General features: G+C 43.9%; 1 protein-coding gene across 7 annotated transcripts in view; it reads right to left on the bottom strand.

Annotated features, from left to right (window-relative positions):
* ANTXR1 (ANTXR cell adhesion molecule 1) overlaps positions 1-16,546 on the bottom strand; it is a 219,166-nt gene that overhangs the window by 73,303 nt on the left and 129,317 nt on the right. For all 7 annotated transcript variants that reach the window (XR_006215786.1, XM_007083391.3, XM_015538032.2 and 4 more), the window contains exon 13: positions 13,411-13,506. Coding sequence is in view for 6 of the 7 variants with exons in the window: in XM_007083391.3 (XP_007083453.2) it covers positions 13,411-13,506 (96 nt within the window). In the remaining variant the exon portion in view is untranslated. The remainder of the gene's footprint in view (positions 1-13,410; positions 13,507-16,546) is intronic.

Below are 16,546 nucleotides of genomic sequence, written 5' to 3'. Positions count from 1 at the left end.
AGTGGGCTCGTCAGATCCTTCCCCATTAGGGGGACACATAGAAGATGGTAGGTTGAAGAGCTCCTTAATTAATGTTTCAAAGGAGGACATTCAATAAACATATTTATGGAATAACATGGTAGAACTGAACGGGGGGTAAATCTGGGGACATGCTTTTCCTCCAGAGGCCAGCAGCACTTCTCCACCTACTACCGTCTTTAGCTTGGGTATTTTGAATGGGCAGAAGGTGACCATTTGCTTCCTTGGGAGAACTGCCCTGGAAATCCTGCGTTGATGTAAATTCTGTCTTGAGGTAAAGGGGATAAGAAAAATGAGATGGAATATGGACTTCTGAATTCTATTAGTGTTTCTTTGCTCTCTGAGAATTTCTTGAAACTATCTCTGCTGTGACTTGGGAGAAATTCCCCCTCTCCCCTCTTATCACTTTTAGCCATGTTTGCGTAGGTAGACATGAGATAGGGTTGGATTTGACAGAGGCTGTTGTATGGATAAAGGAAAGAAAAGACCAGGTAGAAACTTACTAAACTGAAATCTTACTGACAACTTCTCATTGAGTCAAAACAAATGAAAGTTTTGCGTACACCCCTGAGTCTGGCTACTGGAAATGGTAATGATGAAGGTGTGGAGGTAGAGCTGGCATGATATGAACACAGTAGGAAGATCATATATACCCAGGTCCTGTTTGATATGTAGGAACCTTACTCCGGTCTTATGAGTCAAGTTCAACCGTTTAGGTCTCTGTAATGCTCGCTTTGAAAATTAATTTTATACAATGTTAAGGCGAAATATAGCACCTGGTGAGTTTATTTTGCTTATTTTTTTTTTCCTCTAGCAGTATTCAAGTTTTGCTCCTAATTTGTATATTTTGATCATTGCCACTTTGTTTGCTCTTGCTAACTTTACTGCTACCGTCCTGTGTAGTGGAATGCAGAATGTAATCTACGCAGTTTTTCACACAGGCACCTCTCTTCTACCCGATGAGAACCACACTGGCTCACCAGACATTCCATTTAAAGCCGTGAGTCAGGTCAACATGCTCATGAGAAGCAGGAGGATGCCAGGCCGGGCTATTCCCATGTGGTCCCCTGCTATGTCCCCACCACCATTTCACATTTCTCCCCTTTATCTTTTCTGACTCCTCTCTGTGGCAGCAGTTGGCTGTAGGCTAAGCTGTATGAGCTCATTTTAGACAGATGTTCATCTTATGGCTTGAGAAGTGGGACAAAACAGAGGACTTCTTTTTGGGTTCCCTTTCTCCATAAACTGTATTTAGGGGTTCAGTATCCTTACACAACCTGGATGAGAAGCATCTCCCGCAACCCCCTCTACACTGAAGGTGTGGTTCTCTTGTTGCAAAGGAGACACTTCCTTGATGCACAACCAGTTGTGTTGTCCAGACCAAGTTCAAGAGAACCGCTTAAAAAATACTACTCTGTTAACAAAATTAGGAACATGTCCTCTAATTTGGACTCAATTTTAAACTTCACTGAGTGTCAGAGGTACCTGGAGGGCTTCTTAAAACACAGATTTCTGGGCTGCATTCTGTAGTTTCTCATTAGTTGGTCTGGAGCGAGGTCCTTGTATTTCTAACGAATTCTCAAATGACGCTTATGTTCCTGGTCCATGGACCACACTTTGAGAATTATGAATTAGCTTATTTCTAACAATGCTAGCTTCAGTTAGGTATTCAGGGGTATGTTGTTGCTTCAGGTCAGACATTCCTGTTGAGAGTTGCTTATGGCTGATTAAAAACACTGGTTTCGAAAATGTTTCAGTCTAACAATTATGGTGTCCCTGTTCTATTGTCAGGAACTATGGGATCTCGATTGCCCGTTTGTCAGCGCATTGGGGAAGACATGGAACTGTTTCTGGAGGAATCTCTCAGCTCTGCCTGCAGGCACTCTCTTGCTTCCTCTAGTGAGCATTTGTGCTCATCTGCCTGCAGAGCTGGCAGGGCCTGGATTCTTGGACCTGGCCCTGGAGCAATCCTAGCCAGATAGTTCCCTGGGAGTTAGGACACAGATCTTAGCTTTCACAGTCTGCACTGTCAGCAGTGAACTCACTGAACTGTTCATGTTTGCATCTTTGCATCTTTCTTCTGCACTGGACTCTCAGCCCCTAGAAGACATGTGTGTTCTTGGCCATCTTTTATCTCCTGGCATGGGGCTCAATGCTTGTTACTCAGTCACTATTTCTGGGAAGAATGGGTTTGCATTCCCACGGAGGAAAAGGTAAATAAAGAAAGCATTCCTTATTATTCTAAACTTCCTTGCCTCTCAGATAAGCACTGGAATGATTCAAGATTCAGGACTGGTCTCTCAACTGTCCATATAAATGCTTCTTTAGCAGTTAATATGCTAACAGTGCCAACTGCTGAGAGTCGGTTGTGACACTTAGATGCATCACGAGGATCTCATTAGGGTCATAGGTTGGATTTATATTAATTATAGTACTTCATTGGATACATCTATACCCCATTCTATTCCCTAGCCCCAGCCTCCAAGTAAGCTCACTTGCCTGTAGTTCAAGAATCCACTTTCCAAGCATAGTGTCCCAAACTAAATTTCTATTAAGGCTTCCTGAAAATTTGAAGGTGACAATTGTAGTCTCTTTTATTACAATACAGGTATGTAATATGTGAATCTGTTCATATGTGGTAGGTAAACTTGGCATAAAATCAGTAAACTATGAGATCAGTGTACCTCAAAATTTGATTTTTCATGAGGCAAAAGAGAATATTTTATATATATATATATTAGTTTTTATAGTTTTATTAGTTTTATAGTTTTATTATATATAATATATATATTAGCTTTTTAAATGTTTATTTATTTTTGAGAGATAGAACACAAGCAGGGGAGGGGAGAGAGAGGGAGATACAGAATCCGAAGCAGGCTCCAGGCTCTGAGCTGTCAGCACAGAGCCTGACATGGGGCTTGAACCCACAAACCATGAGATAATGACCTGAGTCAAAGTTGGACGCCCAACTGACTGAGCCACCCAGGCCCCCCTATATTAGTTTTTTTGTGTGGTAAAAATCGCATAACATAACATTAAACATATTAAAGTGTGAGGGAATTATATTTGGTGCCACTGAATAGCATCGGGTGAATGTGAAGGTGCTGTCCAGCTGCCAGCAGTGGCCTGGGAGGGACACAGAAACCCCCACACACCGTGGCTGCTTTCTCACTTCCGTTTACCCTTGTTCAATGCAAGTTATATTTGCTCCTGAGCTTATGTGCTTTTCCTCATGAAAGCATTGAATATACATCCTCAAAACCAGTGTGTGTCCTGCTCATAAGAATCCAGGGATTGAATGAAGGAGGAGAGGCTTAAGCGTGTGGAGGAGAAGCTTGTAACACGAGAGAAGATGGGGCATCCTGTGACCAACACGAGTAAAAGTGCCCACACTGAGCTTCGTCAGAGGCCACACTGAAGAACCAAAAGAAAGGAGAATGGAACTCAATGGGAGCCATCATTGGCCTTAAAGAGGATTGAGGCACGTGCCATGGATTGAAGAAAAGGTTATCGCACCGTGAGCAGCAGAACAGCACTTTCGTGGCATGAGGTCTGACTGGAAACCACAGAAATTGTCTTTTTTTGTTATGAAAAGAAGAACCTGGCAAAACAACAAAAGCTGGACTCCTATTTTAAGCTGGCGCAGAAGGAATAACAAGACAGTGAGTCACAGCCGTCCACCTCTGGTGTCGTGACACTTCGTCCTAAGAATGTCCTTCCTTCCGTTCTGCCTCCGTAACTCAAAGCCACAGTGCTACATCATACTCACATGCCCCGGGAAACTTCAGGAGTTTATTTTTACAAATCGAGGCAAAGTGGTATATTTACTGTAGCATAATTTAAATTAAGAATCTAAGATGCTTAAAATGGCGGAGTTTTATTGGGTTTATTATTCCTTTTTTCGAAGTGTATTGTTTTATTAGACTACACAGGTTTGAATGCTCTCCTCTGAACTCATTTCCCCCATTAGTCCTGTTATTTTCATGCAGCCCAAATTCCATAATGCAGTGGTATTTTTAGGGACACATGTTATAGGAGAGATGATGGTATTTAGAGAACTTTTGATGTACCTGCTACTTAACCATTGTTAACTCTGGAGAGGACAAAGGAACCACTCCCTGGGCCTGACTTCCTTATCTAAAATCTGGTCCTTGTGCTTTCCATGTGTATTATAAAACCTCAAGGAATCTGAGTAATAATATTCCTTGGGTATTTGGTAATTTGGGATTGTGAGCTCATGGGTAATTTGCATTTACCTATGGGAATCCTATGAGGATTGCATTGAGGGATCAACATGCCACAGAGGATTCGAATTTCCTTCTGCAGATTCCTAAGTACTTCCAAACTGACAACTTTTCTTGGCTTGCAATTTACAGAACCACGGGTAAGACACATTTGAACTCTAAAACTGAGAGATTATGGTTTTGAGTTCTTAGGGACATACATGTACACATGCACCAAGCCCATGGCCTAGCCTTATATGCAAGTTCCCAGCTTTAGGCAGAAGACTCCATTCCAACTCCCAAACTTTTATGTACACTATTAAACCAAATGTCTAGGTTATTGAGATCAGAAAATCTTCCCCCTCTAGGACTGCCACTGCTATAGGGTCAGCAAACCATCTGATTTCCAGATCCTTCCTTATTTTGGCCCTGGAAATGTCTTCTGTTTTCTGATGAGCCTGGATATATATTTGAAACAACTTTTATTATATTTTTTTGTAGGAATTTTTTTCTTTGTTTTGCTATGTAGTCCTCACTATATCACCATTGAGAGTAATTTATTTTTCACAAATGATTACTTCTTGCATGCTTAGAGGGGTTAGCTCAAATAAATATTGTATGTAGATGGCTAAAGATTTTTGGGTCCTTAGATCTAAAACACTGCTTATCTTGAGACTTCTGGCTTGATCTCTTAGCACTAACTCTTCTGCTGTCTCATGGCCTCATAGGTTCTGTGTGAGGAGAAGCTATCAGAACAGAGCTGTGTAAACAAGAAATGCCAGTCGAGCTCTGAAAGCCATCTAACAAGGGCTTCAATTTCACAGGTAGAAGGGGATGCTTGTTCTCATGCTTTAAATTCTAGACTTCCATTCTGATACCCAAACTTTATAATAACTATTCTTCTAATTAAAACTAAAAAAAAACAAGGAAAAATGAGCAACTTGATGTGGAAAACATCGAGGAAGTAGGATATTCCAGCTAATGGCAGAGAAGTCAATCTTTCTACTATACGAACAACCTAAATGTAATAGAAACCTCACAGCTGACTGGAGTGGGTTAGTGCTGTCCAAGTACTGCCTGGACCTAGTAATTTTACCCTGTTGTTTAGCAAAGGCTAATGCCAAGGGTGTTGATCTAGAATGTAGTACAAGAAATTTTCAAAGAAATGAGGTCAACTTTTTTCTTTTTTTGCATTTGGAACTCAAACTTCAAATGTTTTTGGCCTCCCAACTCATCTGTCTTAAAAAAATTTTTTTCTTAATGTTTATTTATTTTTGAGAGAGAGAGAGAGAGAGAGAGAGAGAGAGAGCAAGCAGGGGAGGGGCAGAGACAGAGAGAAAGGGAGATACAGAATCCGAAGCAGGCTCTGGGCTCTGAGCTGTCAGCACAGAGTCCCATGCGGGGCTTGAACTCACCAGCCATGAGATCATGACCTGAGATGAAGTCAGATGCTTAACCAACTGAGCCACCCAGGCACCCCCAACTCATCTCTCTTAAGACTCATCTGGTCTTATTTGCCTAATTTGCCTTAAAAGGGCAAATGTCTCGATAATTAAAATGAGAGTAGTGAGTGGCAGGCATTTTACATTAGTCAATCAGGCCTATGTGGCTTACATGGTAACTTAAAAGAATAACTGTGTATATTCCCCATTAGATAATATGTCCCCATCACCACAAAACTCTATTAAGTGAAACAGTTCAAAGAAATCCATGAATTCAGATTCCCTGAGGCTTGGAGAAGGAGTGTCTGGTCTGCCTGGGTTACGTGCAAGGTGATTCCAGCCATGAGTAGTGCCTATAGGATCTGAGCAGGGCACATAGGGAACAGGAAGGCATAATGATGTTCGTAGCATGTCAAGCTTGTTGGCTTCGATGCAGCCTCTGAGCAGGCCAGGAAGGAGGCAGCCCCTCAGAACTCAGGAAGCTGTTCTTTCCACTGTTTGAGCATTCTCTGGGACTATGTTACCCAAACAGTGTTTGGTAGAATACTAGTGCCCTTCCAGGTGTCTGTATGTTAATAGGTATTTGGAAGGGTGGGGGGATAGGGATAGGCTAAGGAAGGGTTCCAGCATCAAAATAAGTTTGGGGATTCACAGCTCAAATTATCTTATGAAACATTCTGAGAAGTCCTGCAGTGAAGTCAGTTATTCAATTTAGTTTAATAGTGTCTTTCAAACTCATTGTCTAAATACTCCTGTTCTGAAGCATACCTGTTCACATCTTGTAGGTACTATTGTTCCATGGACATTTGGACATGCTGTCCCTGATTACTTACATCATATGATCCTCTGGTCATTTTGATGTGTACCCAGTTTTGAGAACCACAGGCCAGGGAATCTCGAAAGGGAGGAATAGATTTACTTATAGGAGGTAAGAATATAAAGAAGCAACTTTAGAGATGATATGGTTCCAGTTTTTAAATTTTCCAAGTGGGGAAGTTAAGGTGGAAGGATTTGCCCAATCCTGTGAGTGAAGAGGCAGATATCTACTGGAACCCAGTTGTCTTTAATGACAGCTCACCTCTTTTCATTTCACCCAGCAAGCATGAGGATGGCAGTGGCTGGGTTATAAGGCAAGTCACAAGGCCAGCCTGGCAGGGATGAGGGAAGCCACAAAGCAAGGTAGAGATGGGAACAGACTGGGTGTATGTGGTGTGTGGTGTAGAGCTGCAGGGGTGAGGACAGGCCATGGCAGAGTTCTGTATGCTAGTGAGAAATAATCTTGTAAGCTGCAGAGTGAGGAGTGTCCAGATGGAAATGGGTGGAGGCTGGAAAGGGACCTAAAGAGCAGGATGAGTCTAGGCTCAAGATGCTTGGCTAAGGAGCTGTTTGCACCAGTCAGGTTTCTATTAAACAGACTATCAGTAAATCCCTTTGCTGATGTTAAGCTTGGCTGCCTGGCCCTACAAATTAAATATTATACTTTAAGGTGTGGAAAGCATTATTTGAAGACTTTATTTCAATAAGGCATATCAAGTTCTTGATTAATTTTTGTCCCTTGCAAGTTGTCATTGGGGATGTCGAAGGGACTTAATTTGTTAAACTGTTCTTGAAATTTAATAAAGTGAATGAGACATGATCTTTTTTACGGTGCTTTAAAAACTGTTCATAAGATACCTACAAAGCCATTACAAACAAAACAAAACAGAGCAGAATTTTGCTTATATAGGGAAAAACTCTGGATGCATGCACACTATCCTATCTCAACAAACTGAATAAAAATATTTGCCTTTATATGAACAGAAATATAATGATTTGATTTCACCTAAAGAGCATCATTTAAATAGTTGGATTTCAGAAGATCAGAAGAACTGTAACTTTATAGCAGGGTCTCTTTTTTTTTTTTCTTTCTAATTGTGATAAAAAACACATAACCTAAAACTTATCATCTTAACCATTTTTTCTTTTTTTTTTTTTTAAATTTTTAACGTTTATTTATTTTTGAGACAGAGAGAGACAGAGCATGAACGGGGGAGGGTCAGAGAGAGGGAGACACAGAATCTGAAACAGGCTCCGGGCTCTGAGCTGTCAGCACAGAGCCCGACACGGGACTTGAACTCACGGACCGCGAGATCGTGACCTGAGCCGAAGTCGGCCTCTTAACCGACTGAGCCACCCAGGCGCCCCTTTTAACCATTTTTAAGTGTACAGTCCAGTAGTGTTAAGTATATTCACATTGTTATGCAACCAATCTCCAGAATTTTTTAAAAAGATTTTATTATTTTTTTAAAGTTTATTTATTTTGAGAGAGAGAGAGAACGTGCATAAATGGGGGGAGGGCAGAGAGAGAGAGGGAGAGAATCCCAAGCAGGCCCTGCACTGTCAGTGCGGAGCCTGAAGTGAGGCTTGATCTCACGAACGGCAAGATCATGACCGGAGTCAAAATCAAGGGTTGGATGCTCAACCGACTAGCCACTCAGGCACCCCTAAGATTTTATTTTTTTATTTTATTTTTTTAAAAATGTCTATTATTTATTTTGAGAGAGAGTGTGTGAGAGTGAGCATGAGTGGGGGAGGGCAGAGAGAGAGAGAGAGAGAGGGAGAGAGAGAATCCCAAGCAGGCTCCACGCTGTCAGCACAGAGCCTGACAAGGGGCCCGATTCCATGAACTGTGAGATCATGACCTGAGCTGAAATCAAAAGTCAGATGCTCAACCGACTGAGCCACCTAGGTGCCCCTTTAAGATTTTTATTTTTAAGTAATGTCTACACCCAACAGGAGGCTCAGACTAACAACCCTGAGATCAAGAGTCACATCCTCTACCGACTGAATCAGCCAGCTGCCTCACCAGAATTTTTTATCTGGCAAAATACAGCAAGATCTTTTTACTTGGGATTCCTGATATACCATTAACCTCCCAAGAAAGTGGGCACATTTCTACGATTTTATTTAAGAAACTGCCATAAATGTCTTTTGTTATGTAATTTGATACATATAAAACATTACATTGCAACATCCATGTAATTTATGAAATGCAGGACTGCCTGCATTTTCTAGAATAGTAGTGCTCTCATATCACTGATTCATTGTTGACCTTTTTTCTCTACACATTCAAGTCATTCAAAACATTTACTTTTCTAATATATTTCAGCTCTTTTTTTCATGATTCTCTTCTCATTTAGGTTTCTTAATCTTCTTCTTTTTAAAGTTCAACTTAGAGATTTCAGTAATATTGGATCAAACTTATGAGTAGATGGAGTGGCCACCACATGATTTAAAGGGGCATTCTGCAATGCCCCTTGTGGAACTGAGGCAGAGCTTTATTTCTTTCTGGTAAAGTATTGACCCTTGAATTCCCTTTTTGAAAATGCAAATAAGTCCAGGGTGATATAGTCCAATACCTCTTTCCCTTTCAGTGTGGGTGTTTTTGTGCCAGTGAATCAATGTAGAAATCTTAGAAGCCAAAGGTTTACCTGGGGATCCTGAGGGCCGATTCGGGAAACACTAAAAAGTTTTGATTCAGGATCTATCTAGCCAATTACCTGTCTCTTCCCATCAGTTGTGATGGATAGACAATACTATGCTATGTGGGCAGTAAGTCACCCCAGGTTCCATTCAACTGGAGGGTAAGAGCCCAGAGGGAATGGGGTCCTTTAAGAAAGACAAAATGCAATAGGCAGCACAGGTCACCCTCCGATTTCTTCTGCCAGACAAGGCCAGCAAGAAGCAAGGATGCTGAGGCAGAGGGCAGGACTGATAGTAACCACTGTGTCTGGTCTGCTCATACTGGTCATTACATTTTAAAATGCTCCTTATGATCAGTAAATAGCAATCTGAATGCCTGCCCTTCTACCCCCAGCGACCCTCCAGGATTTTGTGGACTGCCCCCCACCCCTGCCCCATATCCAGCCACTAAAGGGTTGATATTTGGCTCAGTTGGGGTGGAGAGTCTTGCAGGTTGTTAAATGTTTTGCATATCACTCCTGGAGAAAACTTTGCAACAGAGACAAACCTCTTGTACCCCACATTTCGTAAGACCCTTCTGCTCCCTGGCTGTTTCCCATCATCATGATGCTGCTTTAGTACCTGGTCAGGGGGCATTTCCTGCATTTCCTTGGGACAAGGCAGGGAGAATGACAGAGGAAGCTTTCAGGACTGTCATTTACAAGGATGCTCTCTGCTAGTCCCAGAGCTGTGGCTAGAGGTGTTATCCTTCAAGGGAGAGAAACTTCCTGCATCTTCTGAACCAGGATCCTGGAATGGGGTGGGAGGTGATGTTTGCCCTCTTCCTGTGTACTCCCTTTAGAAAACACATGACTTTATCTTGTCGCCTCATATCTCATCACTCTTCAAGAAAGCCACTGGTCAACAAGTAGTTTCTGGGGGCACACCAAGCATCAGAGCCCTGGCCAGCTTTCAGAAATACGGGTGAGGGCAGTTTTTATACACATCATAAACAGGAAAATTAATCTCCAAGATCTTCCCTTGTAAAGAGATCCTTTGGGACTTACAAAAGCAGATCACATTAAGACATTTTGGCTGCTTTCCAAAGCAACATGGACTTTACCAGATAAATTCATTGAAAAATATTTTGAATATTGCAAAACATCTGGCCTTGGGTGACACTGCTTCCAGTAATAAAAGACATTATTTCAGAGACATTTCCCTGGAAATTAAAGCCACAATGAGATATCACCTCACAACAATTAGAATGGTCAGCTGTCATCAAAAAGACAAAAGATAACAAACACTGGTGAGGATGTGGAGAAAAGGGAACCCTTGTGCACTGCTGGTGAGAATGTAAATTGGATATGGAGGTTCCTTAAAAAATAAAAAATAGAACTACCATATGATCTAGCAATCCCGCTTCTGGGTATATCTCCAAAGGAAATAAAATCATTATCCTGAAGAAGTATCTTCTTCTTGAACCCCCATGTTCACTGCAGCATTATTTGCAATAGCCAAGACATGGAAACAACCCAAGTGTCCATCGATAGATGAATGGGTAAAGAAAATGTAGTACACACATATAATGGAATATTATTCAGCCATAAAAAGGAAGGAACTCCTGCTATTTGCCATAACCTGGACATAACTTGAGGGCATTATGCTAAGTGAAGTAAGTCAAATGAAGAAAGACAAATACTGTGTGATGTCACTTATATGTGGAATCTAAAAAAAACCCCAACTCATAGAAACAGATCAGATTTGTGGTTGCCAGAGGTGGGGTTGGAGGGGTGGGTGGTGGGGGAATTGGGAGAAGGGGGTCAAAAGGTACAAACCTCCACGTTTAAGATAAATAAAATCTGGGGATGTAAGGTACAGTATGGTGACCGTAGTTAACAATACTGTATGGTATATTTGACAGCTGCTAAGAACTGCTAAGGGAGTAAATCTTAAAGTTCTCATCACAAGGAAAAAAGTTTGTGACACTGTGAGGTGATGGATGTTGATCAGACTTATTATAGTAAACATTTTGCAATATATGCATGTATCAAATCATTATGTTGGATACCTTAAACTTAGGCAATGTTATTTTTTTTTTAACGTTTATTTATTTTTGAGACAGAGAGAGACAGAGCATGAACAGGGGAGGGTCAGAGAGAGAGGGAGACTCAGAATCCGAAACAGGCTCCAGGCTCTGAGCTGTCAGCACACAGCCCGACGCGGGGCTCGAACTCACGGACCGTGAGATCATGACCTGAGCCAAAGTCGGACGCTCAACCGACCAAGCCACCCAGGCGCCCCAAACTTATGCAATGTTATATGTCAGAAAGAGACATTTTGCACCAATATGAATGGAATGCCATGACGTACAGTAGTATATTCCTATTATAGTAAATATTTTTTAATAGTGATAATAATACACAGCATTTACTATGTGCAAAGGTACTGTTCTAAGCAGTGTATATATGACTCCTTTAATCTTCACCATCTCCTTATGAGGAGGAGATGCTCTTATCCTCTTCATTATACAATGAGGAAACATGTTCAGAGAGGTTAGGTAACTTGCCCCAGATCACACAGCTAATACGTGATGGAGGACTGCTAGCTGTTCTGTTGTTCCCAGCTATCCCCACCCAGGACTAACTGTTTTTAAGAATGCAAGGGACTGGGTGAACAGGGTGATGCCTCCAGTAGAAGGTCTGGTGCTCACTGCCGGCCACCATCACTACCACTGACCCTGGCCACCCTCTTCTTTAAGAACCCCACTGAGGGGGGTTTTCCCTCCTTAGAACTTCAGACTTGAAAATTGTTTTTGAATCACCATAGATAGCATCCTGGCTGACTCATGGCGTTTTGTTTTGTTTTGTTTTGTTTTGTTTTTATCCTCAAAATAAAACAGTTGTGTAGCCTTAAGTATTGAAAACACCATTTCACTTTTGGGGCTGCTGCTGGAAGAGTGTGTGCACAGTCTCGGTGAGTCAGTCCAGTCAGTCCGGTCTGGCTTGCACCGGCTGACCAGAGACTTGAGTCTGTCCTGGGTCCCGCCTGCGCACACGTTCCAATCTACTGAAAGTCATCCCTTTCCCTCAACACCCAGGGCCTCTGCTGGTGCAAGAGCCTCTTTCTTTCCAGAAGTCCCTGCCACATGTATCCACATCCCGGTCAAGCTTCTCATCTCCTTCTTTCACCACCTCTTTCCAATGTCATTCGAAGCCCTCTCCCTGCCTTTTTGAGCCCAGCGCTCTGTGAGTTTGGGGCCCTTGCTGAGCTCAGTTCCACACGCAGATGTGAGTTTCCTCGCGCTGTGGACTGAATGCTCAGAGAGAAAATGAGGACAAGTTCTTGCCTGGAGAGGCTCAGTGCCTCCCCTGAGGGACCCTCTGGGGAAGAACTAAGAGACAGGGAATGGCAGATGGCGGGCAGTCCAGCAGTGCTCACTTCAAACCCGCCTGGGCTTACAGTGCACCCTCTGAGTCTACATAAAGGCCGAGTGTGGGCTGGGAGTAGGCATGTGAAAGCAAACGGTGTTTTCCTTCATTTGGATATGATTTTGTTTGGGCTTCTCCTAGTCTAGGGGCCAGGGAATAAAAATTGATAAACCGGCACATTTCCTCCTTTGGGTGCAGCAGGTGATGGCAGGTTATGCCAGGCCTGAAGCTATTTGGGGAGACACTAGCCAGGGCCATGTGGTGGCTCCTGACGAGCATGATGGGGAGGGGACAGATTTTTATCCATCTCGTAGCCTAAGTGGTTAGACTAGTCTGGGCACGGGGTAAATGTGTCCTATAAATGTTAGCTAAAAGTAATGAAATGAAGGCAGGTGCCACTCATTGTTATTAAAAATAAAGAGGTCAACGGCACTCCCGCAGATGGGCAGACTGGCTGCTAAGGCCAGCGTCGTCTTGAAAGAGTATTAGCAGGTGCAACTCAATGTGTGTGTGCATGCGTGCATTCGCATGTGTGTGAGATTCATGTCAAATAACACTCGCCATTTACAACATTCTGGGGGTCCTTCCTGAGCACTAGAACCAGAGCGGCCACCTGGGCGGCCCTACCTAAAGGCTGGCAGTCTCACTCCCTACCCGTACTGATTCCCAATGACTTGCGGCTCCGTCAAGCAATGTTAGTTTGTGCCAACTTTGTACAAATTACATAAACAATGCAAAATTTGTCCTTAATCTTTACGTAGTTTTTTGTCACTGTCTCCTACTGATGGTCCTGTTAACCTTGTGTCACCTTCTGCTTGAGGCCTGAGGTGAGGAAGAGGAGCTTGGGGCACTTACCACGGTGCAGCAGAGGGGCCAGAACCACCAGAGGAGAGCCAGGGCCAGGAGCAGGAACAGGATCAGCAGGGCAATTGCCAGGATGGAGCCATCCGACTGTGGGACCAGGAAAGAGGGTGGTCAGCAGCGGGTCGGCCATGTGGGCAGCCAGAGACACCTGTAGCCTCTCCCTCCCCGCATTCCCATCACTGATATGCAGACTTAAGGCCCAGAGAAGAGCACAGTTTGCCAAAAACAAAAAACAAAAAACAAAAAACACAGAAGGTTGAAACTCTGCTGAACATTCTGGACAACACACTCCACATAGCCAATTCTCTCGAGAAATGGCCCTTCATTTGTCTTTTCAGAAGGCCCTGCTCGTCTCTGAACACACACATATATATATATATTATATATATGTTTGTTTATTTTGATATATATATCAAAATCTATCTATCTATATCTGTATCTATATCTATATCTACATCTATAATATAAATTTTGTTTATTTTGAGAGAGACAGAGAGAGTGAGAGGGGAGGGGCAGAGAGAGGGAGAGAGAAGATCCCAAGCAGGCTACGCACTGTCAGTACAGAGCCCGACATGGGGCTCGATCCCACCAATGGTGAGATCATGACCTGAGCCGAAATCAAGAGTCGGAGGCTCTGACGCTCAACTGACTGAGCCACCCGGGTGCCCCCTCTAGGAACAGCATTCTGAAGGACCAATCCTGCAAAAGCCAGGGTGGGCGGTTGCCCACATAACCAGGCATTGAGGTGGCCGACGACTGCCTTTGCCTCTGGCCCATCACCCTCTGCCTGGTGACATCCTCCTACTCCCTGGGTCTGCTGTTCCTGCTACCACCTGCCTTGCGCTGTGGACAGTTCTGCTCAGGATTCAGCCTGCTTCCCCCATCCCGTTCCCAGGGATGCCCAGAACTGATCCAGGAGGCAAAGTCTAGAGCCAGCTGATAGGATGAAATAAAGGGCAGATGGATTCCAGGCACGGGGCGTGGCGCGGCTGATAGAGAACCCGGGAGGCAAGGGGAGTGGTGGCTGAGTCAAGGCTGCTGTCAGATCAAGTGGCTGTCAAGTTCCGGCCAGGGGGCAAGGCAGGCACCAAAGACAAATTTTACCCACTTCAAAACGTGCCTAGGCCGGTCCTGCAAATAGACACGGTTGTTACTGCCACGGTTGTTACTGCAAATAGACACGGTTGTGTCTGAGATGGTTGTTACCTTTTAGCAGAGATCCCACTCGGTGTCAGTATTCTAGGGCTGCTGGTTCAAGGAAGCAGATTTAAGCCCCCTCCACCCGCCCTCACCTCCAGCTGGCGGGAGTGAAAAGGGGCACAACTTTTGAGGGTGAGGGTGGGGGAGGGCAAGTTGAGGAGCAAATTGTCATAGATATTAGTTGTCATGGTACCCTTTCTGAGTAAAGCTGGAAATTCCACTTTTAGTTCCCCAAAATAATCAGGTATGTTTGCACAGATGATGAAAACTGATCATAAGCATCGCCATGGAAAACCACCTAAATGTTGTTTTGAATTAGGGAATGGCTAACAATACATTACAGAACTCCCATGCAACCAATTACTGTATAGACATTGTTTTCTGTTTTCAAATAATAGTTAAATGATATGTGAAACCATTTCTGACATAAGTGGATTTATGTATAAATTAGTGAGAGAGAAAGACTGAGGGATATTATTAATAGTAGTTTTGCAGGCAGTGGGTTTATGATAATTTTCTTTTTTTGTAAATCGTTTTCTTTTTTAAAAAAATATTTTTTTCATGTTCATTACTTTTGAGGGGGATGGAAGGGCAGAGAGAGAGAGGGAAACACAGAATCTGAAGCCGGTTCCAGGCTCTGAGTCATCAGCAGAGCCTGACTTGGAGCTTGAACTCCCGAACTGTGAGATCATAACCTGAGCCGAAGTCGGATGCTTAACTGACTGAGCCTTCCAGGTGTCCCAATCGTTTTCTTTTTCTTTTTTTTTTTTAAATTTTTTTTTAACGTTTATTTATTTTTGAGACAGAGAGAGACAGAGCATGAATGGGGGGGGGGGAGGGTCAGAGAGAGAGGGAGACACAGAATCCGAAACAGGCTCCAGGCTCTGAGCTGTCAGCACAGAGCCCGACGTGGGGCTTGAACTCACGGACTGTGAGATCATGACCTGAGCTGAAGTCAGACGCTTAACCGACTGAGCCACCCAGGCGCCCCTCGTTTTCTTTTTTTTAAAACAACTTGTAGTAAGAAGATAAACTACTGAAGTTGTTCTTTAAAAATCTGTACTTGGGGCTCCAGGTGGATGCTTTGGTGCCCAAGCTCACTGGCCCAGAGGTTCTTACGCAGGGCCAGTGGACCTATGGGGTACACAGAGGGGCTCAAGGGGATGGAAGCTTGTGACCCTCTCAAAATTACACTCATGATCTCCAGGGCCTGTGTTTTCAGGGGGAGACTGCACACAGCATGACCAGATTCTCCAAGCTGCCCCCCACCCCCTAGCCCATTTATGAGGAGCGAGGTTGGGTGGCCTATTCAGGGCAGCACAGCAGGTTAATGGCAGAGTTGGGACTTGACTCACTCCCACTCTGAGCGCTTGGCGGGGGCTACTGGAAGCCGTTTAAAGGTAGCTCTTACTCCCTGGAATGTCTTTGACCAAAAAGCCAGGGAACTAAACACCCTGGCCCCGCCCAGCCAAGGCTTGGGAATGCCAGATGGCCCCTGAGGGAGGTGCACCCTCGCAGGTGCAGGTGCAGGGCTGGGCAGTGGGTGGGGAGAGAGCACAGGGGCCGGAGGAGGGACATGGCCATGGTATGGAGGATGCTGCTGGACCCACAACACTTATGCATGAGCAAGAGGGATGCTCTCGGCGAGACACATGTGTGTTTCCCAAACTTACTGTTAGTCAAGAACAACTCTCTTAACCTCTCAGTCTCTATGTTCCACACCCATAAATGGAGATACTAACCCTCAGCTGCCCCACTGCACCGACGGGAAGACAGATGAGCTACCTCAGGGGCCGGTAGACACAGCCGCACAGCTGGCATGAAGGCTATCATGTCAAACACTGCACTGTACCTCGCCCTCCCTCCAGTTCCTCAGAACAGCAAACATGGTGGGCGTTTCAGATCATAAATCTGCTTGCACTTAGAA

This window comes from Panthera tigris, chromosome A3 (genome assembly GCF_018350195.1).
Source record: "Panthera tigris isolate Pti1 chromosome A3, P.tigris_Pti1_mat1.1, whole genome shotgun sequence".
Lineage (NCBI taxonomy): Eukaryota > Metazoa > Chordata > Mammalia > Carnivora > Felidae > Panthera > Panthera tigris.
Note: the sequence above shows the minus strand (reverse complement) of the source record. Positions and strands in the feature narration are given on the sequence as shown.